The 15,720-nt window shown below is 32.6% G+C and overlaps 1 protein-coding gene across 2 annotated transcripts; it reads right to left on the minus strand.

Annotated features, from left to right (window-relative positions):
- Nucleotides 1–2,207: 2,207 nt before the first annotated feature.
- LOC137931606 (tachykinin-like peptides receptor 99D) lies at nt 2,208–14,631 on the minus strand. Of its 2 annotated transcripts, none has more exons than XM_068775059.1 (9): nt 14,512–14,631; nt 12,883–13,036; nt 11,604–11,760; nt 9,483–9,638; nt 8,432–8,491; nt 7,047–7,197; nt 5,194–5,390; nt 3,892–4,031; nt 2,208–2,552 (listed from the first exon to the last, which is right to left on the minus strand). In XM_068775059.1, exons 1-9 carry the CDS (start codon nt 14,617–14,619, stop codon nt 2,506–2,508), a joined length of 1,170 nt encoding a protein of 389 aa, XP_068631160.1. In that variant the 5' UTR covers nt 14,620–14,631; the 3' UTR covers nt 2,208–2,505. The 2 variants fall into 2 exon arrangements, with proteins under 2 accessions (XP_068631160.1, XP_068631159.1); XM_068775058.1 differs by having other exon boundaries at nt 11,604–11,778.
- Nucleotides 14,632–15,720: the final 1,089 nt, after the last annotated feature.

A 15,720-nucleotide genomic window follows, 5' to 3' on the forward strand; every position in this document is an offset into this window, starting at 1 on the left:
TCAATCTAATGTAAAGTCAATAATAGTATGAATAAGTAAAAGAAGTCAAAGTTCGCGAAAAACCCGAATTAAAAGCTCGTAGCTAAATCGAAACGAAGATTAGATAGATAGAGAAAGGAGTTACAGATTTTTTCAATACAATATCATTGGTTGGCTGAGTTAAGAATAGTTTTAATGAATCTTATTTTTGGAAACAACTTGTTGACGAAAAAAGAAGTGAAGAGTGTTTTGCTTTTAAGGCTATTATTTAAAGAGAGCTGATTTTGATTTTAATTTGGCTCTTATGGCACCCGTACGTCTAATAAATCATACTAAAAAGTAACGTAAATAAATCAATAATAAACAAACAGATACGTCTAGGTTTAACATAAAACTGTACTTTCTATCAAACAACTACTCGGTACGTTATCTTGTCATGACATAGTGCACTAAATGTAAATGGTGTCCGTTGTCCCATGCACCAAGTGTCTACTGGCTATGTTCCAAGTTGGTCGTTTTGGGTACTGTCCAAAATTCTCGATTGAACAAACCAACCAGCCAGTAGACTTCACAGCAAGTTTTTTTTTTGTTTGTTGTTATTTGTACGATGTCGCCATATCAGTACAAATAGCATTACTAATTATTGGACGGGGGAGTGGAAACGTTACAAAGTTTTAATTTCAATCATAATTTTTTTCTATTGGTTCGTTAAAATGCCAGAAATAAATGTTAACAATGTGGCGTTATCAACAAATACTTTCAAATATGATATCCTTGAGATAGACCAGCGAGATGGCAAAGTTGAAGAGCATTGAAGCCTTAATGTTCTGGAGTGGAGACGATGAACCGGCAAGCATAGTGTCTATGGGTATATTCGAAAGTTGATGCGCGCTGTCAGCCGTTTTGGCTTTTACAGCTTCGTCGGACTAAACAAGCACAGTGAAAGACGTCAAACCAAAAGATGGACAGATACCATTGTTTAGGTCGTTACTAAACTTAGCATGCAAGTTGCATCCAAATGGTCTTATTGTCAATAATTGCAAAAATGATAATGATGATGGAATCTTCAGTAGTTACTGGTGGTAGATTACAATTGTCAATAATTCGTCCAGGAAGTCAAGCAGTAGTTAAAAATATTACTTACCAACGGGCTATTATGAGATGGATCATCTTAATTATTAAATATAGAGGACATAGATCAAGATAAAATTAAGTACCATAACTGTTTGACGTACACAAATATAACACTTTAAACGTGAATATAAAGATTTTTTATATTATATTAAAACATATAAATGATTATGTATAAAATTAACCATTGAAACATTTTATAGAAAATATATAGTAAAAAAGATCGTTTCATATTCGTATTCTTACATAAAAACTTTGGTAAGCGTACGTTATTCACGTTAAAAGCACTCGTAAACATCTGTCGGCGATATCGTAACGCTGTCCCCGAGGATCCACAACGACCGTTGTGTTAGTGTCTATTCCAGCGGAAATTTTTGACTTACAAAGAAAATTCTTCTCAACTCTTAAACTGTTCTTGTACTCCGCTACGATAAGAACTTATAAATAAAACATACTTATTTTAAATACGGTAGTTTTACCTCACATAACACTCTTTTGACCTATAGATTAGATATTCAATTTAATACTCTTTATTGTATATATAAAAGAACTAAAATAGAGTTATTATAAAATAAAAAAGTAGGACGGCTTTGTCACGCTATTAAATTGTTTCTCTTTTCTTGTACCACTCGACACCTCCATCAGAATAAAAATATTTTACAATCCATCAAAATTTGTTTGTAAGAAATCACGGAATGCGTGAAAACTCTCAGTTGTACTTATGTATTATTATTATATTGTTTCTATGTTATATTTATATAATGTTTAAAGTAATAAATTATTACATATCACCGCGTTTCATGAAAGTCAATAAATTTTAATTTGCAATAAATTTTTTCTTAGACATTGTATAACATGATCTGGGTTTGCAAGGATGTACGAAGACAATTTTGATTTTGTTTTGATATTTAAATTTAGAAGAAATAATAGAGATTGTTAGTACTAACTACCAGAAGAACAGCCAAATAAAAATTCTTTATTCATAAAATAATGAAACTTTATGTAGGATCATAAAGTTTCATTATTTTATATATTCGTAGTAACAGGTACAATTTATTTTTCTCCTGAGCGCTGAAATCGACACATATACCAAGAACGTTTTTATTTTGTATAAAAATAGACAAAAGTATGAATTACATAGAACCAAATAATATTCGTTGACTTAAAATAATACCAAAATTTTTAATTATTTCTTACACAACATTAATAATAAATCCTAATTACAAAAAATGTTAACGAAATTATAACAGCTAAGTTAAACATAATGTAATGCGTTTAATATTTTATTCGATTTTTCAAAAATTGACCGCATGTGAATGTCATGGTTGCTTAGCGTTCATGTAGCCTCAGGGGGCTTGCTGTCTTCGTTTTAGTCCAAAACAATTTATTTCATAACTACTCTAGAGTATTACTAACGCTTTGTATTGATACAGAAACTGTACCTAGAACAGAAAAATAGATTAAGTGTGAGTTTAATGAGTTTTAAAAAAAACCAAGATGCAATCAAAGACAAAGATGCATTCCAACAGAAGTTAGCATATCTACGACAAGCGAAACGGTTATACACATTGATCGAGGCATAGAAATTATATTTATCTCGATAATAATTATTAAGACACGAGAATGAACCTTTGTTTTCGATACAGGTTATCGCAGAGAATTCGAACAACCAGGTGTATTTTTGATGAATTTTGTAGATTTGCTTGAAACTTTTAGTAAACCTAAGGAAAAATAATGAAATAAATAAAGGGGTTATTAATCAATTCATATATCTTAAATATACATGACATTGTGGTTTAGTTATTTATATATGAAATGTTAAAGGATTAGATTTATCTAGAACTACGTTTTTATTAAGAGGTAGATATTACTCATTTAAAAAATGATTTATGAAGTATACTAAGCTAATATATATGTAAAATCAATTCCTCTTTCATTTTGTCACACCATAACTTAAAAACGACTTCACCTCTTTTGTTCAATCGTTTTTATAATTTTTAATAGTTTTATAGAAGTTTCTTACAGGTTATTATTTTCAGAAAATTACATAGAAATTAAAAAAAAATTGAAACTTTGTACCTTTGTCTATAAACATCGCGTTTTGACATTTCACACGCTGGATATATACTATTGTTTAGCAAAAGCGTCGGTATTAATCGATCAGAAATTTATTTAATTTATATCACGCTTAAAAAATAAAGTGTTCACTCTAAAAACGTTAAAATCTATTTATTCTGTCCGACTGAGACATGTCAGTAACTTATGACGGTAGAAAGTTTGTCAGGTCAGCTGGTTAATAGATAAAAATATAAAGGGGTGATAAAGGGGTGATAAAGGGGTGAATACATAGCTCAATTAATGCAGGATACACCCTGTCCGCAATTCAATGTGTTCAGATATAATATATAACGGTATTATAATATAGTAAATAAAATTGTTTACAGAATTCGGTATATTCTGCTATTCAATTTCATTATTGTGTACAATTTCTTCTTGCGGACTTTGTACTGCTAGAAGTAATTAGCCGATCGCATTCCAAAAGGGTTTTAGCGTGATCACTTTATATAGCGTGATTTGAAATACGCGTAAAAGTTGTAAAGCATTTTGCTGAGAAATTAGTTATAAATTTATCCTCTTTACTGCTTTTACAATTCTAACTAATCATCCTGTACACAGAATGGTGTACTATTTTCTGGTTTACGAGATTACTTCTTCTTTTAATAGTTACGAAGTGCAAGCGGAAAAAGAACTATCAATTTGAATTGTAAAATGTGCACTTACTTGTCCCGTTCTTGTGGGTAGGCGAACGGGAGTGTAATGACCTGTCCAAATGTTGAAGCTCGTATAAACTTCGACGGCGCTCCTCTCGGTCGGCGCATGCGCAGCAACATCTTATGAATTGCTTAAATCCTCTTCTGAATCTAATAAATGACAATTGCATTACTTAAATAGTTATCTTTTATAAAAAGTTTATACGGTTTCAATAGGATAGTGCCAGATGTCGCACCATTCATAGAAATAATTTATTAATAAAAAAATTCAAAGCTATGCGAATATGGTAGAGAGTGTTTAAGTCGGATCGGGGATGGGGCATATATATAATTATTTTGGAACTGAACTTGGACTGCTGCCTAAATAGTTGTGTGCCTATTATTCTCTCTCATTCGTGTCTTTCGAGTGTCCCTTTATTTATATTCACATATTTATATTGGCCCACCATTAAAAAATAATTTTACTACAATGATTAAATTTCACATAGCGATCTTGCCAGCACAAATGTAAGTATGTATACCTACTTAATATATAGTCGTAATTTATTTTATATGTCAAAGGTTGTTGAAATTTTTCTTTACGTAACTTAACACGTGCACATAAATTATTGAAAAGATACGAAGATTTGATAAAGCTTATTAGTATTATTTTAATAGTATTTTTGTAATTAATTGTCTAATTAGGATGGAAAAATCATTCGCTTCGAGTAATAAGCTGCTTTGAGCGGAACCCGAACACCTTGTCACGTTGACGACTTAATTAACACGTGATCAACTATTTCTTTTACGTCAAAGCGAAACGAGATTTTTCTTCTTTTACTAGAAGCAATTAATTTTGAAAAGTATCGGGAAGTAAATGTTGCAGAGTACTGTTATAAAGAGCTAAAAGAATATTTACGATTTCTTTAAAAAAAAAACATATATAATTTTATACCTAACTATTTTTTAAATGTAATGCATGCTCTCTCTTCTTATATTTATTATTCATACTGTGTTGAATCGTATATATAATGTTAACTTCGTCATTTCAGTCTGTATACGCCCACTGAAACATGCGGGTATATACCATAATCGCCACGCATAGCAGGCGGGTTAGCGATCGCAATGTGGTATTATGGTACGCTGAGAAAGCTGCTACTGATCATCTGGAAACTTGTTAATGGCAATCTTGTATAATTAATGCACAAAGTGTGAATTATATATATGACTGCACCCCAGAAATCGAACTAGCGACATATGATCGCAAGTGTCAGTACTCTATCGCTAGATTACCACTGAATAAAACGAAGAATAAAAAATAAAATAAACTTACTTGAAATTCATCCAGTAAAGAATCATCGGGTTGATCATAGAGTTACTCATAGCCAACCAGTATATAGATAAGTAGATCTCTTGTATCCATGGATAGTAGGTGACGTCGGGATAATTGGATGCGACGATGAAATAAACGTGAAACGGCAGCCAGCACACAGCGAATACAAGGACAATTACAATCATCATCTTCACAACCTGAAAACAGCATGAAGTTTTAATATATACCGCATTGTAAGACAAACAATAACTTTTAATTTCTGTTTCTAAATTTTCTTTCAAGTATATAAATAAATATATGCATGAATATGTCGATTATTCGCTACTTATCCATCTTCTATTTCCATATTATCTGTAAGGAATAGGGTTGAGTGTTTAAATCTCCCATTGTATTATATATTTTTTTAATATCAATTTATTTTTTGTATTGTTACATTTACAGGAAAGAGTATTAAATTAAAATATTAAATGAAGTTTGGCTATGCGGCAAAGTTTTATAATTTCACAAAGTGTTTGAACGTGCTGGGAATCGAAGCCGCGATCTTCGATCATCACTTCACTTAACCACTAGGCTACCATTGATCCCGGAACAAAGGAATACGTCTTCTTAATTAAAGCACCTATTACCAAGGTGATATATTGATAATTATTGATGTTAATATGATGACATTTTCTCATTCTAAACTAGCAAAAATAACAATTAAATTTCAAAACAAATGGCCGATGGGACCTGGAGAGATACTTGTGGTAGGTTTCGGCGTAACGATCACGGGCCGGCAAAGTAGCGTAGAACGTTCAACCCTGAGGGGGACAGCTGACCTTGTTAAGGTCATATTGGAAAATGAAGAACAGCGGTAGAGGACTGAGCCTTGTGGCCTTTGGTCGCGGGTTCGATTCTCGGGATGCGATCTTATATAATTCACACTTTGCACATTAGTTATATGAAATTGCCATTGCTCACAAACAAGTTACCAGAGAGGCAGTAGTGTCCTCTGTGTACAATAATACCGAAATGAGATCGACTAGCCTTGAGATTAGAGTATATCCCCTCATAGATATGATTGAAACAGGCCTTCTACGAGCTGAAACGTCAAAAGGAGAGTCCCTGTATTTAAAAGTTTATGTTCTATGGCTAAAATTATAAAGGTTATGATTATTTCGGAAAAGTTTTGACATGCTCTATCTTCTTTAGAACCATCAGACGCTAGAGGTCTTAACTACTGTTAATGGATTGGCATGTATCTTGTACATTGGTACAAAAGTATATTATATTGTATTATATATAATGTAATATTTGCATCATTTTATTTTTCGTCTTTTGTATTGTTTTGATGTCTAGGTTCACTTGAGAGTATTATCGGTAATTATGGTATTGAAACATTTTTTTACATGGAACGAGAACATAATTTTTTTCCAAAGCTGTGTTAGTGACCATTTTGTAATCATCACTATAAGATAGGCAGCGTTGTTAGTGAAATTGTTAAATTAATCAAAATGTAAAACTTTAACAGCAAAATATATTACAAGTTTACATTAGTTTCATAAATATAGTACAAAATTAAATATATCAGTTATATACAATTATACCAGTTTATATTAAAAGGTTGAAAAAAAAAAAGAAAAACAGTATTAATGGACTTTATATATAATCCGATACGAACAATCTATGTTTAACTAATTGTACCCAAGATTTTGTACTTTATATTGTTATATCGTAGGAAAAAAAAGTAGAAAAGTGTTTATGCATTTTATCTAGTACCGCCATTCTAAAAAATAACCAACTCAGCTATTTCTTAATTAAATTGATTGACCTTACTTATGAATAAAATTGTAATATAATAAAACAGTATTTACACGTCTTTTACTTTTCACGTTGTCCATTTGTCGCTGGAGGCTTTCTCCGATTGACTGTGAACCCCACAGCTCCTTTCCAATCTTGGCGTACGTATACGTCATCGAAGTTATCGGTATAAAATATGTCACCATCATAAACACAACGTTGTAACTGCACAAAGAGAAAACACATTGCAATTATTTTACAAACGAATAATAACGATCAATTCTTGTTTTAAATTGTTTATCAAAAATAAAACTTATTAAAAAATCAGAGGAAACATCTTTAGTGGCAGTGAGCGGGACAAACCGCTCATGAAAATGGCGGCCGTTGGGTCGCTGTCTCAAGTGTTGACCGCAAGCCGTATCTACACGGCGTGTGTAAGACCCTAATAGGTTGACCGAGAACAGAGTCAAGGTTGCAGGAAGTCGCTGGTTGCGGGTAGCCCAGGAGCCATTATTGTGTAGACCTTTGACGCAGGCCTTGCAGTAGGCGTCTATCAGCTGAAAAGATGATAAAATACAACGCAATTTACCAAGCGTATCAAAACTGGGCGAGGCCTAAACATTACAACAAACAAACATACTTAATGAAATCAGACGTTACCTTGCGGAAGTCCATCCTAAGTAAGAAAAGGACCAATATTTAGCCACTTCCGCACATGCAGTGGTAGCCGTGCAACACAGACTCTGTGTTTGTCACTAATCGGTGTAACATAACTCCTGAAGATACCCCGTGAAGGGGTGAAACACGTGTTAAGTGATTTGAGGGTGGCAGTAATGTAATTCGCATTGTTTGCCGCATTTATCAGCGTGCTGGCGGGCGGTGCACGTTGTTGCATTACTGCCAATGCATGTGCTGAAGTGGCCAAATATTGGTTCTTTTCTTATTTAAAACAAACTTACAACAGAATAGAGAAGAATGTCACCATTTTTTATAGGAACTCTCATTCTAGTTTCCGTTGTAAAATAATCAATACGATAATATATATTTTGTATCGCTTATTAAATTGGAAAGTAGTTATCACTTGAATCAAAGGAATTTATTTTCCAATGAACCGAAAAACTACTCAAGATGTGATTCGATTATCTCAGGAACTCTCGAGGTCTGTTATCAACGACACGTTTTAACCACGGTGATGCTTTTTAAACAGACAAATTAAATTTCATTTTCAAAACGGTTAATATACATACATGTATATAACAGATTTCAACCTACCTAATGAGGCTTTGAGACGAGAATATTACTTTTGCCAAGTAAAGCTTAGCTAAGTACGAAATTCTACCCACAAGTGGGTTGAGGTTGCTTTCATTAAGTTCGCTTATCGGGCGCGGGCAGCAAGTTATTAATAAAATAATTATGTGTATGAAATTTTAAGTAACATCAAAACTTTCATTATACTCACACATATTCCATTTTGGATCTAGTCGTCAACCCGTCGGGCCATTCGGAATAGCATATTTTCCTGAAACAAAAATTTACAATAGAATTGTAAAGATCTATAACAATAAGGGAGTCGTTCTATATTTGTATCATGAAGTTTCAAAGGATTCAGATGTATTATTCTCGTACTAATTAAGAAAGGACCAATATCTAGCCACCTCCGCACATGCAGTGGTTGTCGTGCATGGAAGTGCACCGCCCGCCAGCCCGCTCGTAAATGCGCATGCGACAGACAATGCAAACTACACAACCGCCACCGTAAATTCACTCGACACGTGTTTCACCCCTCCACGGGGCATCTTCAGGAGTTGTTACACAGATTAGTGCTAAACACCGAGTGTCTCGTACTAATTAGCATACACGTACTGAAAACTTTTGAACATATAATTCCGAACATTTCAAGACTAATTCTACTCAAGCGTGGTATTACATTTCTAATTGAAATGTAAAGTAATTTATAAGTGTACTACTTCTTATAGATAAAACAGATAACACATTACATATACGCTGTTAGAAAAGATAACGAAAGACTATGATATAAATAAACAAATTAAGTGCATTGGTAACATGGATAAAGTTCATTGAATTGTTACGTAAAGAAATTATACAGGTGATTGATTATAGGTGTTAAAGTTTTAGTAGTAAATATTTAACTGATTTATCTACAACAAACTTCAAAGCTTTTACACCTATTTAGAACCACCCTATATAAAGTGATCACTAATAAATATGTAATTTCTGATAGTTCAAAGTCTACAGGGACGAAAAGTTGACACTAATGCATTGGAATACGTTGATATCCGAATTCTTAAAACGCTTTTTCTAACTACAATATCATAGCCTTATGTATTAATTCTGAAACCAGTAATTTTTGGATTGTATGTCATACATTAATTGACAGCAATTAAACTGTAAACAATTCTCGCTTTAAAAGATTTTTCATCTATAACCAGTCATCCCGTATATGTATAAATATCGATTGTTATAATTGTAACCTACTTACAAATTCTTACCGTACGTTCCCATCGGGCATGGTCACTAAATCCGTAGTAAAGTATACAAGATTAGGACTTCCTATAATTGCACTGAAGATCCAAATGGCAGCTGTTATTCCAAATGTTGTCCTTTTGCCGAGTCTCGGCCGCAATGGGTTTACTATTGCCATATAACTATAACAAAAGAAATTCAAAATTATTAATTTTCTATCATCGAACGCTATTAATAAGGAAATGAATTTAAGTGACCAAGGACTCTTAATTGAAAGATATGGCGGTGACTTCAAAATTTTTAAGAAACTTACAGGCATAAGTCATGACACCAAATTCTTACATGAGTAGCCGCATATGCAGGCTGGGTATCTATGAATGGTGAAGATCTGAATTTACTTCGTGGTGATGGTGGTATTATGTGTGATAATCGTCTACGCTACTAGCGGTCTCGATACCGGAAGCATAGAAGTCAGATGAAAAAGCAGCATGTTCAGCTCTTAGTAATATATGGGACAGTACGTCTGCCTGTCACGAAGAAGAGTAGGGAACTTCATTGAGTAGCCATAGTATGGGCGATGATGAAGCGGTCACGTAAGGACATTCCACATTACTGGCCACGAAAGACATAACTTGCTTACTTTTTAAATTTAAATTATTTGTTCGATTTTAAGTTCAAACGCAGAGTCGAATATGTACAACATAAGTGAGGTAAACGCTAGTATTGTGTTTTGGTTAAAGTCACGGTTCTGTTAGGATCGATCACAAGAAACTTACAATTTCATTGCCAACGAAGAAGGGAAAGATATATGTACGGATTATTACTCATTGCCACCCGCAAATTTCGTTTAGATATATATCTATTTTAGTCTGAATAATCGAAGATTCTTCACTTTGGTATTGTCAATAAGACATTGAAACTATATTTATCGATATAAAGAATAACATTAAAAATGTTCACGTTTTATTTTTGCTATATTTAAACTGCAAGACTCAGTAAAATGTAATTTTCACTAGAATGTGACTACCGATATTAAAGATACCGCTTTGGAGCATGGGCAGAAGGCAAGGAAGGAGGTATTTGCGAATGATTCGACTGCACAGAACTGTTTGAAAAACTGAGATATCTATGCTTAACAGAATACTTTATATAAGCGTTGTTTACATGTACCATTTATATAAAACACATAAATTATAGACGAAGCGTATTTGGTAGGTATTGGTATAGTGCTAAAGGGCTTAATAGTTTATCGTCTTATCTGTATATTGACCTATTTTGCACAATTACATAGAACATGCAATAAAACTTTAATCATGAATATCTTAATAGAACGGGGCATTAACATTTTTCATTTTATTCAGTACTAGCCTATCGATGTAGTCCTATCTCAGCTATGAATATTCAAATGGCCATCTATCAAACCTGAGAAGTTAAAATAGTCAATATACTTTCATAAAATTTTCCAATTTTGTGTGTAATTTTTGTATTCGTAAAAAAGGTGTCCATAGTTTTAGGAAACATAGAAAAGGTTATTAAAATTAGAGTTCTCATATTTCTGTTAGTGTTTTACAGCATAGATATTTTAGTATTTATTTCCATGTTGAATTTATAACTACACATTGGTTTTTGTATGCATTAATTCATTCATTGATATTCTTTATATAAATAATATTAGATAGAAGTTTGTATTTAGCAACATAGTTTTGATTATGCGTCATATAATTACAACTTCGTAATTTTTCACAATTAGTCTGTAAGACTTGCTTCAAAATTATATACAAAAATAAAAAGGGCGATGTACATATGTCGCAACTATAAATAAATACAGGTTTGTTAAACCATTCTCTAGATTCCATAGATAAGAAAATTCTTATAACAATGTAAAGGATTATTATATAATAATACTGAATCTGATCACAAAAACTTTATCAATTAATACGCATATGAAATCCTCATAGCTTCATTTTATAGTGTAATTATGGGTTTACTTAATTTTATTTTAGTGTCTTTCAAAATGTACTGTTTCCAATAGAGTGACATTTTTCGATTTTACCTACGGATTTGTTGTACGTAATTAAACGATTAAATAAACAAATAATATAAGCAAAGCCATAATTTTTATAAAAATTAAAATGAATTCTGCTTACCGATCGATACTAATAACCATCAAAGTAAATACGGAAGCGGATATGCTGACCACCGCGATAAACTGGTTGAACTTGCAGTAGAAGTCGCCAAATGGCCAATTATTGTGCAGCATGTACGTGAAGTTGATTGTGACGTTCAGAGTAGATATCATAGCGTCTGCCAAGGATAGATTGACTGCAATCACAAGCACTTATTATGGAATGCGAAAGTGTTATACGAATTTAGATAAATGGGTGCCTACAGAAAAATTCGCCTTTTTCAATTTTATATTCGCGGGCTACATATAAATGGACATCAATCAACCAACACTCGATGAGAGTAAAGTAGATACGAACAAGTGTTTTTCTATTAAAATTTCACTTTTCAGTTTCCGCTAATCTGTTATTGTATTTTGAAATATTGAAGAAAATCTATCTTACTAAAGTTTTACAGTTTAGTTTACTTTGGTTTTAATTAAATGATCTGAATAACATCTATAATTATGTAACTTAATCTAAAACCAAGCATAATTGTGCAAGAATGGATATTGTAACCTTATTTTTCATAGACCTCGATAAATATTTTTTATTTCAATAAGCACTGTTCACAAAAACTTAAACTTTAGTATTTCTTTTTTTAGTTCTGTCTGTCGCGCTGTCTATATCAGACCACCACTTAGCGACAAATAGAAAATAGCGCTAAAATATTTATAGCATCATTATAGAAGATTACAGCATTCACAGAAAGCTTTCAAAGATTTCAAAGTAAACTTCGTGACAATCGTTCCAGTATTTTCAAATTTCTCACTATTTCTAAGTAAAATTGCGATTTTCTAGTTTCTAGTCTGATTTTATTTTGCTTACATCGAGATATTGTTGCCTAACGTATATAAGTTTAAATTAAAGTGAATTCTGAAGTCATGTCATGTTTACTGGAGTGTAAAACAGTAAATCAACAAGTAATATCATATTCAACTGGAGTAGTACAGTGCTTAAGCTTTGCAACTTACGATCGTAGGTCACATGTTAAATTCTTGGAAAACGGCATGTTTAGTTGCTTATGTGACACCATAACGATTTTAAATTAAAATAATATAAAACTTTTTCTTTTTAAATAAGACATTTCATGCATTTTAACAATATGAAGTCGTTTTAGCTGCATTCCTAACAATAGATGCCCTTAAAAAATGGGCAAATAATTTTATTAATTAAATGCTTAAATTATTATAACAAATAGATACAAACATGTAGTTTAAAAATATTTTTAAATATTTGTCAAGATAAATGAAAATGATCTAACCTAATAAGTAGTTTGTGACGTTTCTCATGCTTTTATTCACAGCGACTATCCAAATGACCACGAAGTTGCCGACGGTCGCCGTCAACACGATAACACAGAACAGTATTGACCACACCACTTGGCGCCATAGCGGAAGCGAAAAATTTAAGTATTCCTTTAACAGAAAAACAAATCCTTTTATATCTTAAACCACAAGGTAAAAAAAATACCTATTAAATTTGCAACTGAGATAAAAATATTATTCAAGTGAAAACTTTTACGTTTGGCGCATTTATTCATAATTGCGAAACGTGATAAAATATATTAAACTCATCACCGCTATAAATTTCCAATGGGACGGATTGGAAGCAGTCTATATTCAGCGACTCTTTCGATTACTCTCCTTGTGGGAAGACTAATAACAGCGAATAACAACATAATCTTTACATTTAACATAACCCTACATGGATTAAGTAGGTACCAAATAAACTGCACATAAAATAACTAGTCAATTAATAATAGGAAAAATGGACTAAAAATAGAATAAGAAAAGTGTAGTAATAGTATAAAAAAGCACAACCCAAAGAAAACTGCGATAAAAACAATAGAATATATATATAAAAAATTAAGAATAAAAAAAATGTACCTAGCCACCTAAGAGTAATAAGATGATGGAAGGAAGGCGATGAAAGCAAGAAGGAATGAAAGAACAAAATGAAAGATATTGTGATGTTAATAAGGTAAGAATAAAAGAAATTGAGAAGTATGACAGTCAGTGAAGAATAAAGATGAAAAATCTAAAAAACTTATTTGTAAACAAAGACCCTGATCCCGACTAATTAGGGGTACAAGAGGCTGCCAATAGCGGGTCCATAAAAAAAACCCCATATGGAAAATTTGCTAAGGGGTTAAATTAGATTAAAGTTTATGTACATAAACTGGGTACGGCTTGCCAAGAAAAATTTCATAAACACGTGTCAGAGATGTATAAGACATAAAGGATGCATCTTCGTCTTGCTGCAACCATGCTCTTTAAGTAATAACCAGAAAAGTTTTACAATTTATGCACCAAGAATTTGTGAAGAGCAAATCCAAATTTAATTTTCAAACAAATAAACTTTCTGAACACTTCATAGGAGCAGGCTATTATGTTATAAAGTAAGTTGTGTAGGACGTTTACTTGACGGTAAGTTATATACATACGTCATAATATCATTGTTATATCCATGATATTGGTATTCATATGCTGGAACCATAAAATTCTGGTGTGGAGCAACTGGCATGGGCAAGGTAGTACGTCTATCCATTAGGAGGACAGACAACCTCGTTATGGTTGACAGAACCCTGGATGTTTATTCAATCAGCATATTAGAAATCTATGAGGGAGCCCTATTTCCAATTATGGAGGTACAGCGACTGTAATAATGACAACGATAATCCATGACATTGGAAATCCAAAATCCCGTCACAAGACTGCGCATCTTTGTTTACCTGTTTTGTTTCACGTTTTTGAAATAGTAACGCTATATTACATATGCTTTTGTTTGAAGAAGTATAAGCTGCGGTAGGAGGCTTATTACAAAAGAGACCATGGTCCATTATAAAAAAGATAAAATTTGTGAAGTAATACTATGTTTTTCGCTAACTAACCTCTGTGTAGTTGTCAGTATCGTTAACGTATTCGTTGTTGTCTTCGTCAAAAAATGTCACGTAGAAATTTTCACTTGTGAAATTAGAAGTAGATCCTTCCATTGACATGGTTTCATTGATGAACATCTGAAACAATAGAGTGTTGTAAGTAAAAGTAAATGTACAACAAGAACATAGTGTAGTATATTTAGCAATGATCCTCCAGGAGTAGTAAAGGATCCACCTGGAAACAGATTTTATAATGAGAAGGGCGTTGTTGCAAGTGAAGTTTCTGAACCGAAGAATCAAATATTTTAGATCTAAAAATAATAAGCGCAAACGTAAACGCAAACTTTAACAACCTATTGTATTTCAGAATCCAAGGTTGATCAAATACCAACCATAAGATGCTTTGCTCAGCATTTATCCGTGATAAGAAAGTAACCAATGTAGCTCAACAAATTGAAAACTTGGAGTGGTAATAGACATGACACATCAAGAATAAATAACCGCTGGAGTTTTAAGATTCTGGAGTAGAGATCATGGACCATGGATGTTTTTCCACAAAGTGTAATGATGATCATGTTAAGGTCATCGAAAAAGGCTGAATGCAGGTCCCCACTTCTGGTCCTATTGGAAATCTATGGAAGAAAACTATTAACAACAATGGACGTCCTTCATCTGAAATGATGATGGTTACCGATCACTCGTCATCTAACATTGTAAAGAAAAATTAGAACTTTGCTAATGGTTCCTCCTGTTCAAACAGCCGACAATTATTCTTAAATTTTGACTGGTATTTATATTTTTCGCGTGCTAAAAACGCGCGTTACACCGAACATTTCAGAGTATTTTGCAAATGTTAATTGATGAGTGTAATTTATTTAGTTTTCATAAAAACAAGCGCGTGGTTGCCTATGGCTGTTGTGTATACAGAGTGTTACAGTCGGAGAGCTCGTAAACAGTTGAACTGCGAAGAGATTTAGTGTTATTTTAACAGACACGCTTTATATTTTTCATTTAAAATTACCGGTATAATGTTCGTTAAAAACGTACGTTGGGTTGTTGGCTTTAATAGTACGTGTATCTTCTGTTCTTCATCTTCACCGTCGTATCACCCACCTTGTAGTTTGTGATATTAATATACAGCGATTATTAAGTATAACGGTAGGTTGGATATCCGAATACTGTTCTTAAGAATGAAATAAAATAAAATAAAATTAGTCCAAT

The sequence above is a fragment of the Battus philenor genome, unplaced genomic scaffold (genome assembly GCF_028537555.1).
Source record: "Battus philenor isolate CCGP_79_NKW_IND1 unplaced genomic scaffold, ilBatPhil1.0.hap1 SCAF_8, whole genome shotgun sequence".
Classification (NCBI taxonomy): domain Eukaryota; kingdom Metazoa; phylum Arthropoda; class Insecta; order Lepidoptera; family Papilionidae; genus Battus; species Battus philenor.

Coding starts and splice junctions, on each gene's coding strand:
- LOC137931606 (XM_068775058.1), bottom strand. CDS start 14,619: ATGTCAATGGAAGGATCTACTTCTAATTTCACAAGTGAAAATTTCTAC. Junction 11,779..12,882: donor CGTCACAAACTACTTATTAG/GTTAGATCATTT, acceptor TTGTGATTGCAG/TCAATCTATCCTTGGCAGAC. Junction 5,391..7,046: donor ACGTGAAAAGTAAAAGACGT/GTAAATACTGTT, acceptor TGCTGTTTTCAG/GTTGTGAAGATGATGATTGT.